A 19,174-nucleotide genomic window follows, 5' to 3' on the forward strand; every position below is an offset into this window, starting at 1 on the left:
CCTGTTCTAGCAGGGGGACCGGTTTGGTGTTGTTCTCAAAGCGAGCATAGAAGGAATTCAGCTCCTCTGGAAGAGAAACAGACACCTCCCCCATGCTGCAGCCCTTTCCTTTGAAGTCTGTGATGGTTCTTAGTCCACTCCACATGTGTCTGGTGTTGAAACCACTGTAACATGTCTCCACCTGTTCCCTGTATTGGCATTTGGCCGTTTTTATTGCCTTCCTGAGCATGTACCGGGCTTTCCTGTATTCAACTGGGTCTCCGGAGCAGAAGGCTGCTGTCCGCGCTCTGAGTGCCGAACAAACTTCGCCGTTAACCCACGGCTTTTGGTTGGGATATGTCCGTACAGTCATCCGCGGTACAACGTCGTCAATGCATTTGTTTATGTAGCTTGTTACGTGCTCACTGTACTCGTTGATGTTGTTAGATGCGATCCGGAAAACATCCCAGTCCGTGATGCCGAAGCAGTGTCGCAGGACGGCGTCTGATTGGTCCGTCCAACGTTGCACTGTGCGCGTCACGGGCTGCTCACGCTTCAGTTTCTGAAACTTAATCCTGCATTGGCCGGGAATCAGACCCAGGTCACCCATGTGGGAGGCGGGTATTCTACCACTGAACCACCAATGCAAAAGTGAAACTGGCTGCAGTGGAAGTGAACCGTAAGACCTTTTGTACACATTCAGACCCATATTATCACACTCCCACCTCCATGTCTCACTGTCAGGACTACACATTCACTGTGGCAGTCCTGGCCAGGTTCACGCCAAACATGCTGGACTCCCTTCTGAGCTGAACAAATTTATCTAGGTCTCATCTGACCAAAGAATGTGCTCCCAACATTCATTCATCAAGCACATTTTTTTTTCCTGATGGCATTCATAGAGATTGATTTTTTTTTTTTTTAAATTTGAAAACAGGATAACAAAAATACGAAGTACAACAATACTTCACAAAACAAAACAAACAAACAAGAAGATCAACAACAAATAAAGTCAAAAAAGGAAGAGCAAAGGGAAAGAAAACAAAACGAAACAAAAAAGGGAAAGCAAAAAAAAGGAAAAAAGAGGAAATAATAATAATAATAATAATAATGATAATAACAGTTAAATAAATAAAATAAATACATCATTCTTTGTATATATGTATTTATGCATGAAGGTTGAACAACAAAACATGACAAGACTGACAAGACATAATGGGGCAAGACAGACAAGACCAGACAATCCGGGCTGGTGGGACAAACTGCACACTGTGTTAGAAGGAGAAAATAAATGAATAAATAAAAGTTGAAATGAATAGTAATATTAAGGGTCACTTGTAGGGAGAAGAAGCAGCGTTTAAGGTATTGTAGAAAGGGGAACCAGGTGTCTTCATAGGATTTAATGTTGTTTTGCTGAGATGCGGTAAGTTTTTCTAGATTTGAATGGTCTGTTAGTAGGTTTAGCCAGTGAGCTATGGATATCTTGGTTCTGTCTTTCCAGTTCAGTGTAGGTGCAATTGCAGTCCTAACACAGGGACACAAAAAGATGTAGGTGTGATAGGATTAATAAATCAGTCTCATAAAATTTATTAACCATCCATTTGGGTGTTCAATATTTTATTAATTAAACAACTAAGATTAATGGGATACACTAGCTGTAACACTGTGCTACAGTCTTAGAGAGTATTGCAGTACTAATGTATTACAACAGAGGTTGGCATTCAGTGAATACTGTGGCAGAAACAGACAGGACAACAGTTTATTTCAATGATACTATTTATTAACATAATCAATACTACTTGACAAACTAATACTGATATGGTACAATCAATAATCAGCAGCAAATAGAATGATCAAAGGGTAAATGGTAACAAAATGATGATAAGTCTATGTACAGGTATTCAGTGTAGGACTGAATGAGTGTTAGACCAGAGATGAGTGAGTGTGTGTGTGTGAGAGAGAGAGAGAGAGAGAGAGAGCGTGCGTGTATGTGGGCGTGTGCCCAGCTGCGCACTGAAGAGAGAGGGAGGAGTTCTTGGAGAGAGGCTGTGCGCAGGCGCACAGAAAAGAGGAGGAGGAGCGAGGGAGAGAGGCTGTGCGCATGTGCACAGCAAGAGGTATGCGTGGTATGTGGATTTAGTGCGACTGAGTGCGTGTGTGCTAGGCACCAACTAGAGTGGGGGTGGCAACGAGAATCGCATGTGTGCGAGAGACCAAAGAATGTCTAACTTGAGAGCTAGTCTCAAGTAAGTAGGCCCTAAACTCAACAACTCTAACCAACCCTTAAGTCACACTGCAATCCCAGTGTCGGAGGTGTGCAATCAGAGAAAGGGAGTTAGAGAGAGAGAGAATGCATGCCAGATCTATCCTTCATTAGTTGTGACCAAAAGAAAATAACAAACGGCAAAAAAACCCGCATCGTACATGAAATACAGTGTGTACATTTAAATCATAAAAGAATTCAAATAACAATACTTCATTCATGTTAACTGCATGTAATCTTAATACTAAAGTGTGCCCAGATGCCAGCCTTACTTTGAATAGCTCATTGCGTGGCGACCGAAGGTGCGTCGTTGGTGTTTGATGAGCAGGGCGATTCGCAGGTCCAGGGAGAAGTTCCTTTCCTTGTCACCTGAAGATCTTCGGGGCTCGGTGGCTCGTACGATGATCTTGAAGGCTTCTTGGTTTAGTAAATCGACGTTTAAAGAAATAAAAAGGGATCCGGTCGCCTTTTCTTCCGTCGAATACTGTGCGCTACAGTGTAACTGGCCGGTAGAAGTTAAAGTTGCAACTGCGCGAGAGAAAGTACATTAAACTTTGGTCGTACAAGCATCTCGCTTCGTTGTTACTTTGTCCTTTTCTTCGGCAGAGAAAAGAGACACCCGCTGCTAGCGAGCTCCTGCTAGAGCGAGCCGCTGCTAGGGAGTTGCAGAATTGCGGAGCTGGAAAGAAAAAAAGTTTGGAATTTTCCGCGGTTTTATGGCGAAAATTGCGTCATCACTGTATGGTAGCTGCTTCATTGCTGTTTCCAATACCGTTACAGTGAAACCTGAGAAGATGGGTACAGATTACCCATGCGGTCAAGCAGGGAATTATGGGTAATATGGTTTACGGGCCTGACGACCCCTACATCAGCAATATGGTCTTTTTGGCAATGGTTAGCGATATTAATGTGACCAAGTGGTAATTGTGCAGAATAATTACTACGGATTATTTAGAGTTAATTTATTTTATTTCTTAGAGCAAGTTTTTTGTTGTGTGTCTTGGTCACTAGGGGGCAGGGTAGCACGGTTAGAAATGGGCATGCCTAGCAGAAGTTGTTTTTTTTTTTTTTTTTGATTACATCAGCGGGGAAGTAGTGTGCAGATGTTCATGGAATGCGGTGTTTAAAGTAAGTGCCCTGAAACTTTGTGATAACCACTGTTCCAGTGTGTAAATGTGTGTATACGGTTACGAGTTATACATTTTTCCAAATCTAGACCTAAAGTGTTTAAGTTCTACAGAAAGTGTTGATATTAGACAGACGTGTGTGGAGAATGTCTTAAGTTTCTGGAACTTTTTGTGTGTGTTACATATTAGCCGGCAAAAAAACAGTGGTTTTCTTTTATTTGTACAGATAAAGGCCACTGCCGTATTTTGGTTGTTGCAACTTTTATTTTACTTTGTAAAGCCAAGGTTTTGCCATTGCCACATCCTAACTCGAATTAAAGAACCCTGAAGAAAATTATTGTGTCTTGTGTCTTCCAGGGATCCGCAGGTTACATTAATAGGAATGATTTGAGATGTTTCAGTGTGTGTAGCACAGAGACATCGCCAAGTAAAGCTATGATGGGGCATAAGGGGATGCTGATGCTAAGGATCTCAGATACCTCTGACCAGAAGTTTTGGACATGTGGGCAGAGCCAGATGGCATGAAAGTAATCATCTGCTGAGATTGGACAGTGTGAACATATATTACTTTGGCTAAAGCCCATGCAGTAAAGTTTGTGAGTGGTAATGTGGGTTCTATGAAGGACTTTATGCTGTATAAGTTGGGTTTTAGAATTACATGTCATAGAGAATGTGTTATTGCATATGCTTTGCCAGTTAATATCTGTTGGTAGGCTATTTATGTCTGTGGTCCATTTGTCTAAAGGGATTGATATTGTGCTGTCTTCAGATGCTAGAAGTTTGTATATTTGGGATAATTTTTTTTTGAGGTTTGAGTGATTGTAACTTTGAGTAGAGGGGAGGGCTATGATTGTTAAAGTTCCTGGTGTTGATGGTTTTTTTAATGACTTCTTTTAACTGGATATACTGGAAGCAGCAGTGGTCCGGCATGACGTATTTTTTTTTTGGATGTGGTCGAAGGTCACGAGCAAGCCATCATTAAGTAACTGTCCCAGGCTGGTTACTCCTCTCTCATTCTAGGTTGAGAAGAAAAAGGGGTTGTTATGGATTAAAAACAAAGGATTATGCCACAATGGAATATGGATAGTTGGTGAAAGACTGTAATGGAGAATTTAATTTGACTTCCACCAAGCGGTTAGAGTGGTGCTGATAGTGTTGTTTTTGTAACAAGTGTGAGATGTTATGGATTTATCTATAAATGGGAGATTTTTGATGCTCAATTCTTTAGTTAAAGTATTTTTGATGTCTAGCCAAGGTGGATTGGTGTTATTTGTCCAGTGGTGAATGTACAGTAATTGGTGTGAGTGGAAATAGTAAAAGAAATTTGGGGCCCCAAGTCCTCCATATTGTTTGGGCTTTTGGAGTGTAGATAGTTTAATTCGTGGTTTTGGTTTTTCCAGTAGAATCTAGTGACTGTGCTATTGAGAGCAGCCCAGCCCAAAAAAAACAAAAAACAAAACACACCTTGTCTTGTATCTTTGTTTGTCAAAGAATTCCAGGGGCGCAATACAAAGGAGTAAATTGACGCTCAGTCTTTTTGCGATGTCTGCTTATGAGGTATTAGGAATCCGACTGATGCACTGATTGTAAGTCGCTTTGGCTAAAAGTGTCTGCTAAATGCTAAATTGTAATTGTAAATTGGGTGGGGTGACGGGCGTCATGGCAAAGAGGTAGTTTATTTTTGGAAGGATGTTCATTTTAACAGTTGAAATTCGGCAATTAGAGATACTAGTAATTTATTCCATCTTTCCACATTGTCTTTTATTTCTCGTAGTAGGGGGGTGAAGTTCAGTTTGAATAATTCGTTTAGATTTGGAGAGATGTGGATTCCAAGGTATGTAATAGATTTTGCTGTTTGTTTGAAAAGGGGGGACCCCAGCCTCAATATCCCAGTTGAGCTTGGTTATAGGCAGAATCTCTGATTTTGTCCAGTTGATGGAGTAGCCGGACACCCTAATGTAATTACTGATCAGAGTTTGGACTGCTGGAAGTGAAGATGGGGGGTTTGCAATGTGTAACAGAATGTCATCGGCATACAAACTGATTTTATGGTGGTGTGAGTTTGATTGGATACCTGAGATATGGTCACATTGCCTAAATGGAAGCAGCCAGTGGTTCAATGAAAAGTGCAAACTGTAATGGGGACAATGGGCATCCTTGTCTAGTACCTCTTTGTAATTGAAATGGTTTTGATATAAGTCCTTTGGTTATAACAGATGCAGTGGGTGAATTGTATAGTGTTTTAATCCAACTGGTGAAATACGACTGGAATCCAAAGTGATTACGGGAGGTGAAGAGAAAGGACCAATCTACTCTGTCAAACGCCTTTTCATCATCAAGTGTTGCTATAAAGAATGGTGGTTTGTTTGGAGAGGTGCTATTTTTATAGAAATTGATCAGGTTAAATAATCCTTGTGTGTTTTCGGAGGAATGCCTCCCCTTAATAAAGCCGGTTTGATCTATGTATATTAATGCTGAGATTACAGATTCCAATCTGATTGATAAAGCCTTGCTTATAATTTTTATGTCTGTGTTGATTAATGATATGGGCCGATAGTTGGAGCATTGAGTGGCGTCCTTATTTGGTTTTGGGATGAGTGTAATATAGGCAGTGTTCATATGATGGGGAATAGTGGTATTTTGGTGGATTTCAGATATCACTTTAAAAAACAGAGGTGAAAGGAGAGGCCAGAACTGTTTATAAAATTCTGCTGGGTAGCCATCTGGTCCCGGTGATTTATTGTTAGGCATGAGATGGAGTGCTCTGGAGATTTCTTCTAGGGAGAGAGGTATCTCTAGATTCTCTGCTTGGGTTTGAGTTAGTTTAGGTAGGGAGACATTCCTCAGAAATGTTTCGGCATCTTTAGGCGAGGTGCTCTGGTCTGAGGTGTAAAGATTTGAGTAGAAAGATCTAAAAGAGCCATTAATTATAGAGGGGTTTTGAGTTATATTTCCGGATGGGTCTATGATTGAGGTAATGATAGATTTCTCTGTTTGTTGCTTCAGCTGATTTGCTAAGAGTTTACCTGTTTTATTTCCAAATTCAAAATGTTGCTGTCGGAGTTTGAGGAGAATAACTTCAGTTTTCTTCTTCAGTATGTTGTTTAGTTCATGTTTAGTTTTCAGGAGTTCCTTCATTGCTGAATCGACAGGCGTATGCGAGGCCAGAAGGTCCAATCTCTTCACCTCTTTTTGTAGCTCATGCTCTTTTGCAATTTCTTCTTTCTTTTTGTATGCGCAGTATGATATTATTTTCCCTCTCATAACTGCCTTTGCAGTTTCCCATAGTGTACATGCTGTTATTCCAGTAATGTCATTGATTTCGATAAAGGATGCCCATTCATTTTTGAAGTAGTCATGAAATTCTTTGTCTTTAAGTAATGAATTATTGAAGCGCCATCTAGGTGGGGGATGGGGTTGGTGTTCTGCTAAAAAAATGATACTAATGGAGGCATGGCCAGAGATGATAATGCTATGGATGGCTCGGGTCAGTTATTTTGTGTAATGGAGTTGTTTACCAAAAAGTAGTCTATACGGGAGTATGATTTATGGTAGGGTGAATAATATGAATATTCTTTATTACCTGGATTTTTCAGTCTCCAGACATCTAACAGTCCATAATCTGACATGTACTGTTTAAGTAAGGATGAAGAGTGGTTGGGTTTATTAGTGGAGGTTGACGATGAGCGATCTGTGTCCGGGTCCAATACTATATTAAAATCACCGCCTAGGATGATATGGGAGTCAGGAAAGTTAGATAGTGCTGAGAACAATGAGTGGAAAAAGGAAGGAGAGTCTGCATTGGGGCCATAGATATTTGCTAGAATTAGAGTATCTTTTCCGATGGTTCCGGTGATGATGATATAGCGTCCCTCTGAATCGGTCAGTGTTGAGTTGTGAGAAAATGATATGTTCTTACTGATTAAAATGGAGACGCCTCGTTTTTTGGAGCTAAATGTGGAGTGGTATGTCTGGCCAATCCCTCTGGCTGTAAGTTTCCGAGACTCTGCCTCTGTAAGGTGGGTTTCCTGTATAAAGCAGATATCAGATCTTAGTTTGTTTTTTATGTGATTTAATATTTTTGTTCTTTTTGCAGGGGAGCTGATTCCTCTTATGTTCCATGATGTTATTTTCACTGGCAGTACCATGGGATTGGTATTATGGTGAATGATATTGAATTACACGGTGTGCAGTAAGGATCCATGTGGGGCAAGATGTTGAATGTGAGAACATATAACAAACCCAGAATGTACATGTAACATAAACACAGAAACATACAAACACTCATCGGCGCATTAAAGAGCATTGGTGTAATTGGGGATCGGTAATGGGGTTGGGAGGTCATTTGAAGACTCAGCTGTGTACAGCAGGCCTGGAGTAGAGTTGAAATATTACAGCAGTTAAGCCATTGTTATAATGTCTTTGGATTTGTTTTTTTTTATAAGCAGTGAGCAAGGCAGATAGAAGGGACGATGGGGAAAAAAGTATAGTGGATTGGGACTGAGGGACAGAGGTAGGACTCTTAATGAAGAGTAATGCTGGTGAAGAGTGAGGTAGAATGATAGAGATACATGGCAGGAAGGACAGAAGGGGAAAAGAGAGTAAAGTGAGGGTGATTGGGGGGGGGGGGGGGGGGGGGGGCAATTGTAGGTGCCACTGAGTTTGCCCACACACACACACACATATACACACACTCACAAACACACATACACACACAAACGCACACACACACGTACACGCACGCACGCACACACACACACCCCAAGGGCAGGCTTATTTCCCTTGTCAACAGAATGGACTTAAAGCTACGTTATCCAGGGTGTTGTACCCAAGCATTTAAATGATGGGCTAGCTTCCCTTGGAACAATAACGGTGTTGTGTGAGCTGTTGTGTTTTGGAGCATGTCTGCTCTCCACCTCTCCTCCCAGCTTTCGCAGATTAGGGGCCAAGTGCCATCTCAAGGGCACATCAGTGGAATTGAGTCCAGAGAAGGAGAGCGTGACTACTCGCTCTCCCCTCTGGCTTCCTCCTACGGGCTAGCGGGCCGAGCCTGCAACCCTCCAGCAGCACGTTCGCCTCACCCAATCTCACTCTAGAGACTGATGTTATGCAATGTTCTTGGCACTGTCTGAATGGTCACGGAAACACAAATTTCCACCGATAACCCCTTTGCCAAGTCTGAAGCCCTTGCCCGTCTGTTTTTCAGAGCTATATTGTGCAAGTAGCGCACTGTCCATGGCATCATTTTAGGAGGATGACCACTGTGACTCTGATTAGTGGTACCATGGCTTGTTCTGTACCTGTTCTGAAGTGATATGACTGTATTAGTGCAGCTATAGTCAGGAGACATGAAACAGCAGTGATATGACTGTATTAGTGCAGTTATAATCAGGAGACATGAAACAGCAGTGATATGACTGTATTAGTGCAGTTATAGTCAGGAGACATGAAACAGCAGTGATATGACTGTATTAGTGCAGTTCTAGTCAGGAGACATGAAACAGCAGTGATATGACTGTATTAGTGCAGTTATAGTCTGGAGACAGTAAACAGCAGTGATATGACTGTATTAGTGCAGTTATAGTCAGGAGACATGAAACAGCAGTGATATGACTGTATTAGTGCAGTTATAGTCAGGAGACATGAAACAGCAGTGATATGACTGTATTAGTGCAGTTATAGTCAGGAGACATGAAACAGCAGTGATATGACTGTATTAGTGCAGTTATAGTCAGGAGACATGAAACAGCAGTGATATGAGTGTATTAGTGCAGTTATAATCAGGAGACATGAAACAGCAGTGATATGACTGTATTAGTGCAGTTATAATCGGTCCTGATTTACAGTGTCAACTCCTGTTTTCCCTTAACCTTGTTTATAAGACAGGGCAAAATGACAGAAGAAATTCAAGATTATTTCATTCACATTGACCTCTGCCTTTATTTCATCTTAATTATACTTCATTCGTGTTCTTTGATGTAATAGTAAAGTGTGATATAAAATTTGCCTCATTGAAGACTGTGGTGAGTTCAGGTATCTGCTCTGTCTGTTTGATCCACTCTGTCCAGGTTTGTGTGAAAACCCTTTACTGTTGTGTGTTTAGTGTCATAAAGAAATACTGTGATTTTCCTCTTTGACCTCAGCACTGATTCATATGAAAAGGGAGCAGTGATCTGTGTTGTGAAATGAGTCTGATTGGTCAGTAACTCCACAGAAGCACTGATACACAGTATATGTCACTTCCTCCTGTTTTGTAAAAATGTATTTCAGACCAGCAGTAAAGTAATAAGGACACCACTACCACTCAGCATGTAACGAGAAGTAACAAGGTCAACTGAACCTCTGTTGGCTTCACCTTTATTGCGGCAGGATTTATAAAAATCGTTGAACTTGAGAAATGTTGGAGTGAAAGTGTGCTGGATCTTACACAACCTGAGTTAAAACAGATGTTTGCACCATGTTTTTACATTGTTCAGCAATCCAAGTATAATGGTGATTTGGGAGAAATTTTGTACAAAGAGCAGTGTTTGGTATTTCGCTGAAATTATCTCTATGAATCTGTAACAAGATCAAACAAACTATGAAGCCAATGTCACATCCAAATAAAATGCGTAGGTGATTTCCATTGGACAAAAGAATGTTTTAATTCACATTCAAGCCTACCAATAGTTACAATATTTACAGTATTTAAAAAACCAAACAAACAAACCACAAAAAGTTCATCTTTTCAAACATCTTTAAGTATAATATTTTCATTAAGCATATAGGGCATCATAAAAGATCTCTACTCTTGGATTTAAAGCAGCACCGTAGTGGAAATGGACTTTGTTACATAAAGAAACTGTACATAAGTGAATTTTCTCAACGCTGTTGATGTTTGTAGAAATGGAGATTCAAGTTTTATTACTCAAGGTGAAAGAAAGTTTCTCAGACTGTTGTATTTCCATATTCAGTCATTTTAAAAATGTTAATCAAAAAACATACTCATTGACTAATTTTGACTAATTTCTCTTAATGTTGGTTTTAGAGGTAGGCTATGACTAGAACATGTGTAATGCTGTGTTAGGGCTTTGATTATTAAGACTCGTCTAAAAAAAACTGTGTCATTTTGTCTGAGTTAGAATTAGAAAACACATGAGGGAGATGTCTCCAGTGCAGACAGTGACATAGGCACCGTCACTAAACAACAGCTGTGAGAATCTCTGTGGAAACACGACAGTCTCTTCTGGATTTCTCTTCTCTCTGTGTCAAAAGTCATCAGCCACTGATCCCTCCACCACTGAAACACCCCATTCTTCAGAAACCAAAGGTCACATCTCTAACCCAATACATTTTTCTCCAAAGCCTTTCAGAGACTGTAGAAACACTATTTAGACTGAGTAGTTTCTTCTCCCCTCATATATTCAAACAGAATAAACAACCTGACTATACAATAAAAACAATAAGACAAATTTATGTTATTCTGATGCTTCTGAATTAGACATACATGCACATTCATCTCTTCTTATTTATTTTTCTGAAACGATCTTTATTGTTTGGGGAGGACACTGGACAAGGCTCCTTAATGGCCGTTTGGACATGTTGCTCTTAAACTACACTTCCTACCAATTAGAAACCTTCAGACAAATAGTTTTCTCTGTGAAGCCCTGGATTCTTGCTGAGCTGTCTCTGCACAGGCAGGGAACACAGTTTATTGCCAGACCAGTGACATCAGAAGATAGAGACAATGGCAAGAGGAGGAGGACCTCAGGTTCTCATCAGTAATGGAGCAAAACGTTGGCATCAGACGAATGGCGTTACAAAACCCAGTCTGTTATTTTTGTTTGGAGGAGGTTCTTTCGTTTGTTGGTTTGTGTCTGTTAGACCAGAGAGCCAGCTCTGCTCTGCGCTGGCACCATTACGGGCACAGCGCCCATGCGCTCCAGCGTGGCCTGGCTCACGGCGTAGGAATGCGTGTGTTGTCCGTGCCCAAGCACCGCTGGCGTGGCGGTGGGCGGTCGCAGGCTGAGGGAGCCGTTACTTCTGGTCATGACGGGCGGTGAGGGGGCGGAGTTAGTGGTGACCACCAGAGTCTTGGGTGGGGGGAGGGTGTGGCTGCCATTGGTGTAAGCGGGCCTTGTGTTGGTGGCCCCCACGCCGTGGCTTCCGGCGGTGAAGGTTTGCCTGGTGTCCCCGTTGTAGCGGGTGTAGGAGTTGGTGTCGTAGTTTGATTTGGGGTTGTGCCAGTAGCGGCTGTTGTAGGTGTTTGTGGACGTAAGAGTGTCATTCTCTGAGGACGAGGCATCGGCGTGGAACGCTTTCACAGATGACGACCTCTTCGGGGGAAGGTCATCTTCCCTGAGACAGTCAGGCAAGTGAGAACAGATTAGCTTCATGACAAATTGACCAGCAAAGGAGTTATGAGTTTATGATCAACAACAACACATGTCTCTCATGCTGGAAATATCCATAATCCACTTGTTAGGCCTGTAACTGTCACACATCCATGATTCCTGTGCCTGGTAAACTCATTTCTTTTATGCAACATACCTGTTACTACTGTTAATCAAATCTGTGTTACAAATGTAACACCTGTAACATTTATAAGAAACACAGCCTTTTTTTGTTACACCTGTTGTAAGATCTGTAAAGTACCTGTAAATACTGTACATTCAAAACACAAGTGTAACAGCTGTACCAAACACCTGGAACTTAACTGAACTGAAAGCGAGGGAGGCACTGGTCCGTGATTGGGAATAACTGCTGTGCTGGTGGGATCTAACCTGATCTCATTGGGAATCTCGTCCTCCTCATACTTGTTCTTATTCCTCCAGTAGAAGAGAGTGACCAGGACCAAGAGGGAGCAGATGATGAGGGCCAGCACTCCGGTGGCGATGGTGCCGGCGATGAGAGCCACGCTCTGCGGCTGGGCTGCGGGACAGAAAGACGGGTCACGCGTCAAACGGGCCGTGAACAGGCCGGTGATGACATCACGTTTGTCACGTTTGAAAGCCGCTGACTGAGTCTGCTCTTTACAGAGGCCCTGTCTCGTCTGCTGTGCTCAGTGCTCGGTGACTTACGCGCTATGACTTGCAGGTTAAGTAGGCAGGTGCTCTTTCCGATGGCGTTGGAGGCTGTACACTGGTAGAGACCAGACGTGCCAGTGCTGATGTTTCTGAGCATCACTGTTCCAAGCATCTGATCTGTAAACCAATTCACAACATTTCCTGCTTACAGAGGATTCATTAGCAAGGTGCTTGTACAAGTCTACTATCAGGGGGAGAGGTTAAGAGTAAAAAAAAAGAAATACAAAGTAATTTTAACTTGAGGGGAAAGTAATAGAAAAAAGATTTTCTTGGTGTATATATAGTCAGATTTATATAGAAGTCATGTTACATATATAAATGTAGTGATTATTTATACATTTATAAACATTTTTATATTACAGTTTTAGCTGTAAAATGAATAACCGAAATTGCCAGGTTTCAGTAAAAATATTTCTGAAATTTGATCAGTGCTCACATGGACAATCTACCAACACAGCTGTGATTTTACAATACCAAGAGTTGACAGAGGGGGGCGCCACAGTATGAATATATATATTTTTTAAGTGCTTAATTCTCAGCCCACCACTATGAGGGAAACGGCTCTGTAGAGTAGCAGATGCAGAGATGATGTGTAGGTAAAGACTACTGCTTTAAAGAGAAGGCTACTGCGTGGAGAACAGTTTCCTATTCATCCTTCTCTGCTGCACTTCTCCACAGCTGGGATGGATGAAGTTCTTCTGGACATATTTCTCTAAGTGGACACACTGTGCAGTTTAAAGGGCTTTGTCTACATTTGAATGGACAGTATGTGAACTGAAGTCTGGAGTCTTCGTATCTGTAGCCTTGTTTTAATGCAGCAGTGAGACATTCAGCGTTTCACCGTCACGTTTGGAAAGAAGAGGAAAAACGACCAATCACAAGCGTACACGAGAGTACGCATAAACACACCTCACACACACACACACACACACACACACACATACACACATACACACACACACACACACACACACACACACACACACACACACACACACTGACTCACGTACACACAGTGGACCAGCCAGGGTAGTTGCCACTAGGAGAAAGTCAGAGCAGTGAAAATGCAGCTCATTTACCAGTGAAGGTGGGGCAAAAGGACACGCCCACGGCCAGGGGCTTAATACCTTGCATGGCGTTGTGGGGGAGCTTGGGAACGGACTCCAATTTCTCCCAGGCATAGGTGGGCGTGGGAATGCCCTCCTCTGATCCACACATCAGCATAACATCACTGCCTACATCCAGAGAACCCTGGACACGACAGGTCGGGAGGGAGGGTGGCACTGAGAGAGAGAGAGAGAGAGAGAGAGACATACACACATAGAGACAGACAGGCAGAGAGAGAGAGACACATACACATACATGGACAGTCATACACTCACTCATTCACTCCCCCATTATCTAAGCGGCTTATCCTAATTAGGGTTGTGGGGGTGCTGGAGCCTATCCCAGCATTCATTAGGAGAAAGGTGGGGAAACACCCTGGGCAGGTCGCCAGTCCATCACAGTACACCAGACCAAAGCTTATGAAAGCACAGTGTGAAGGAGGTAAAGCCATGCTGAAGGCTGGTCCATAAGAAGACACATGAGGTTCTCCTCAGTGGAGAGATGAGTAAATACTTGCACTAGAAGCATCATTAGCAGGGTATCAGGACATGGCATCTGTGTGTTTGATGTGCCAGCCATAAACATGGAGCTCAACTGATCAGCAAGCCCAGTGGCCTGTGGGGTCACTGTTAAAGGACACTCACTTCAAACCAACCAAAGCTTTATGTCATAATAGGTGCTTTCGGATCGGAGGAACTTTTTCATAGGTCTTAAAATTGTTGGAGGAAGTCCTCCCTTTTTTGTGTGTCTGCACTGCAGGAACTGAGGACGACCATAGTTTAGATACTCTGTTTAGATACTCTTCTTAGAACGCCATTGAGTGACGCAGGTGTATGGCGATTGATCCAGATGTAAGCATATGTTGATAGCAATCGCCATTTTAAAAAATCTGTGTAGAACATTAGTCATGTAAACAACAGCTCTTAGCGTTAAAAAAAAAAAAAACACTGACAAATGGACTGACAGTGAAGCCTATATGCAACGGAGGGAATACAACGTGATTTTGACGTGTCTAAGTGAAATATAAAAATCTTTGCTTGCATTTCCTCTCAGCTTGCTACATTAGGCAAACTGACAAGGGAAATGTTTCCACCAGCTCCTTAAAACAAAGACTTCTGGTCTGACTTCAGGTGACAGAGTCCAAATCCAGAAGAAAAAGGTTCTGATCTGCTGTGTGTTGGGTCTGGGCCAGCAGACTCCTAATAATGGATAAGAATCTTATCGAAGAACTTTAGGATTCTTTTAACTTAATGTCTTTTTTAATAAATGATCGTGAAAAGGTGAAAAATATTCCTGGAAATGTCATTAGTTGGTAAATTTTTTAATTTGTTTAGAGTTGGTAATAAGTGACATGGTGACAATGACCATATGCTACCATGTAACAAATCTCCAGATAAAATTAAATTTAGACTCAATGGCACCATACAATGTAAATGTCCTCTATATTCACCATCAGTCAATTAGAAAATAGTGTCAGCACCCCCTCATGAACTTTGCATTTTGTCTCCCCCTGTCTGCCAGTGTTGACACTTGTAGGTTTGTTTTGGTTTTCTTTATCATGTGCAGTTTGTTTATTTTTGTCATGTGCTCCTGACTCCGCCCCTCAGTTAATACCCATTACTTTACACACCTGTTCCATGTTTCCTAAATGCCCTCTGCCTATTTAAGTCTGCCAGGTTTTCATTAGTGTTTGTCAGTTCGTCTCACCATTTTCTGTGTTTTGTTCTTGCCAGTGTCCTGTTTGTATTGTGTGTTTTTTTTTTACTCCTGCGTTGGAGAAATGGAAGAAGGCCTCTAAAATGGAAGAAGGCCTCTGTAAGTTGAAGCCAACGGAAGAGGGCCTTGGTATACCAAAAAAGGAAGATGCAAGGTCAGGAAAACATGAAAGCAACATGAAAAGGATAAAATCTAGATTATAGTGACAGGGAAGCATAAGTAATGGTCGGGATGTAGTTGCTTCAGCATCCGCTTTGCATGGACTAGCCCAACGCTTGATAGTTAACACCTGCATTAAGGGTAAAGTGTCTGAGGTGAAATTGGGGACATGGTTGGGTATCCGAGGTAAAATGAGGACATGGTTGAATATTATTTTTTTATTTAACCAAACAAGGACACTTCGGAAATAATGGTGCATGGAATCATGAATTCTGGGAAAACTTGGGGCAATTTCTGGAAGCGAATGGGTTGGACTATGCAAAACACAGATGATGTAAGGGGTGTTACCATACAACCGTGTTATGCGCTTATTGGATACATAGGTTTAGCATGCAGGTAAAATTTTAGATATACGTGCATGATTTTCTGTATTGTATTCAGTCACTCCCTGGGACCTGACTCAGTTTGTTGTATTTTGTTCACTGCTGAATGCAATAAACTTACACTGCATCGGACTCCTGAAGACTTCGACTGCTTTTTGAAAACTTGGAATTCATTTTAAACTCAGCATAAGAAGTACAGCATTCACTGTGGAGAGGGACCACACCTGCCTGATCTTTTTGACCCTGATTATTGCCTTACCGATTTTGGATTTTCTGCCTGCTTGATTGCCTGTACCTGTGTTTTGACTTTTTGCCTGTCCTTGGATCTGGTCTTTGTCTACCCTTTGGATTGTCTGCCTGCTCCTTACTGAACCTCTGGTAACGAACCCTGCCTGCCTTTGGATTTTGACCTTTTGCTTTCTGTGAGGTTTTTTTTTTTTTTTTGTAATAAACTACTGTTTACTGAGCCAACTGTCTGGATCTGCGTTTGAGTCCCTGCCTGTGTCCTGACAAATAGCATTTGCCCCCATCCTTTTTTTTTTTAAACCCATTTGTCTTTTATTTTAACAAACACGGTTTAAACTGGTGCTGGTGTAACAGAGTCTCAGTGTGGTCTCTGAACTCCAGATGTTCAGACTGACAATAGAAACCTTCATATCTGACCTGACTGAATAAGAACTGTTTGACAGGTCTATATTAATAAACCTCTATGATTCATCCTTTTCCACATGTGCTATTGTCTCACTTTGCTTATTTCAGACAAAATCTATTCCTTATAAACAAGACTATGACATGTAAAAAAAACGTACTATATAATACATGTGAAAAAAAATAAAATGAATTGTTAAATATGGGGGAAAAAATTTACCTTGCTCTTTAATTTGCTGTTTAACTTCATTCTTAGACTCTAAAAAAAGAGAAAATAATATACTAGATATTATCGTTGTTCTTTCATTTCAGTCTTAGACTCTCAAAATGTGGAAATAACCCTCAGGATATTATTATTGTTAGACAGGAAAGTCATGTGATCAACATTAAACAAACAGATGTCACAATATGTCAATGTAAAAGTTACCTTTAAATTTAAAGATGCAGACAGCCAGCGTGATGAGGCTGATGACAAAGAATATGGAGAGAAGTGAAATCCAGGTGACAGCAGTCTTCCACGTGTGAAAAACTTTACCTGAAACATGAGTTACACATATTACACACGTGCATGTTACATGACCGCCAAACTAATAACAAAACTGTACCACCATTCTGGAAAAAAACTCTGTAAACAGGACAGAGCTGAATCCACAGGATCAAATACAGTTACTGAGCACACAGATTTATAATTAGATAAAACAAAAATAATTCAGCCACATTAGTCAAAAGTACATTCACATTCTGTAAGGACATCAAGTTCAAATGTGCCCTTGATTCAAAATGAGATCTACTTACTTGGGATGAAAATCTCTGCCTCCTTCATGTGGTCTCTCATTATTACTCTACAGAAGAATCTGTTGGTGTTACTGTCCTGTACAATAACACGTTGTTTCACACAGAAACCCTCTGTGTGTCTGTCTGTCTCTGTATTCTCAGCAGGGAGAATCTCTCCTTCACTGTCCAGCCACAAAACTTTAGGCTCAGGGTTCCAACCTTTAGTTTCACACAGTAGACTCAGTCTTCCTGAATGATCATAGCCCTCCATAGAGATCACTGGGTGGGTTCCTACAGCTATTAATAATCAATAAAGACAATATTAACTCTCAGTTATTACAAATGAATCTGAAATGACAAATAAGCAGCTGCTTTGTTTGAAATAAACATGAGTCTCACCTTCAACTATGACTTCAACAGTCACATCATCCTGCCAGCTTTTGTTATCAATGAAACATTTATATTCTCCTTCATCAGAGACTCTCACTCTGGAGAGTTTTAATGAAGTGTTGCCTTTCTGCAGTTCCTCTTTAAACAGTGCTGTCCTCCCTCTATAGGACTCAATCTGTTCCTCATTTCTGTCTTCATGGTCTGTGTACAGATGCACTAGAGTGTCTGATCCATGGAGTCTACTCCACTCCACTGTCATGTCCACAGCACTGATGTTGGGTTTGAGAGAACAGGACAGAATCAGGTCTTCACCAGCTATAGCAACAAGAGGACTGGCTGGACCAACAACGTGAAACTGATCTGGAAATAGAAAATAGAGACAAGAGAGAAGTGAAAACAGAACCCAGACCCAACACTAGAGGGAGAACAAACAAAAATGGGGACACAGGAGACAGAGGGACTAGTGCGTGACACAACCTGGTTATTCATGTGTGTTATAGATTTAGAAGTGTAATTACAATACATTAGTACTACAATACTGACTAAGACTGTAGCACAGTGTTACAACTAGATTATTCTATTAATTTTAGTTGTTTAATTATAAAGTATTCAACACCAAAATTAATGGTTAATAACTTTGAGACTGATTTATATGAGACTGATTTATTAATCCTATTGCACCTACATCTTTTGGTGTCCCCTTGTTAGGATTCCTATTGTACCTACACTTTAATTTGGTGGAAATGCATAAATAAAGTTTATCATCATTGCATGTTGTGCATCAGTGTGAGCCTGAAACCTCTTCCAACAGTAAATGCAGCTTCAATCATTTGGATTCAGAGAGAGTTCAGTTCCTTTCAACACATTTATCCTTCAAACACACATTTTCAGATTGTGGTAGGAGTAGCTAGATGGCAAGGCCATTTATAACAAGAGGACAAAACAGACTAACACAACCCAACATATACAGTGTTTTTATAAGTATTTCAGTGGAGATGTGTCCTACCTGATGTGGATAATGCTGAAAAATGAAGAAACAGGAGATACACCAAAATCACCTTCATTCCTGAATGAGACACAACTACAAAAGGGGGAAAAAAACATTGTTCAAACTGATGATGAACAGAAGTCACTGCTGAAACTGACAGTAAGTTAATAAATGTGAGGGGGGTGTCTGTAGAGGTTCTGTGGACTGTCTTTGTTTCCTATCAAAGAGACTGTTTTATTATAACACAACAGTATAATCCTGTTCACTCTGTTCACTGTAACCTGATGGAGACACAGGAATTTCATTTACCATCACTGTCCACCAGCAGCTGTCCCATCACTTTACAAACTGTTGTTTTCATTCATTTAAAACTCAACTCTTACATTCTCATATATTACTAAAAGTGATCTCTGAGGAAAAATGTGTTTTTATTTCTCTTTTTATGTTCAGAATGGGTGTTCAACGAACTTTATCTTGCAAAATTTTGATGGTTGTGACGACTGTTCCAGCCGAGTGTTCAAGTCACTCCACATGTTTTTGACTTCTCATTGCTTTGTGTGTTTAGCCTTGTGCCT

General features: G+C 41.1%; 1 protein-coding gene across 1 annotated transcript; it reads right to left on the bottom strand.

Moving 5' to 3' along the window:
* Positions 1-11,228: 11,228 nt before the first annotated feature.
* Positions 11,229-18,936, bottom strand: LOC115814029 (immunoglobulin superfamily member 11-like). Its single transcript, XM_030776743.1, has 8 exons — positions 18,909-18,936; positions 17,621-17,971; positions 17,243-17,518; positions 16,875-16,982; positions 13,562-13,717; positions 12,429-12,551; positions 12,132-12,279; positions 11,229-11,706 (listed from the first exon to the last, which is right to left on the bottom strand). The coding sequence occupies exons 1-8, from the start codon at positions 18,934-18,936 to the stop codon at positions 11,229-11,231; spliced, it is 1,668 nt and encodes a 555-aa protein (XP_030632603.1).
* Between the last annotated feature and the right edge of the window lie 238 nt (positions 18,937-19,174).

This window comes from Chanos chanos, chromosome 6 (assembly GCF_902362185.1).
Source record: "Chanos chanos chromosome 6, fChaCha1.1, whole genome shotgun sequence".
In the NCBI taxonomy this organism is placed as follows: Eukaryota; Metazoa; Chordata; class Actinopteri; order Gonorynchiformes; family Chanidae; genus Chanos; species Chanos chanos.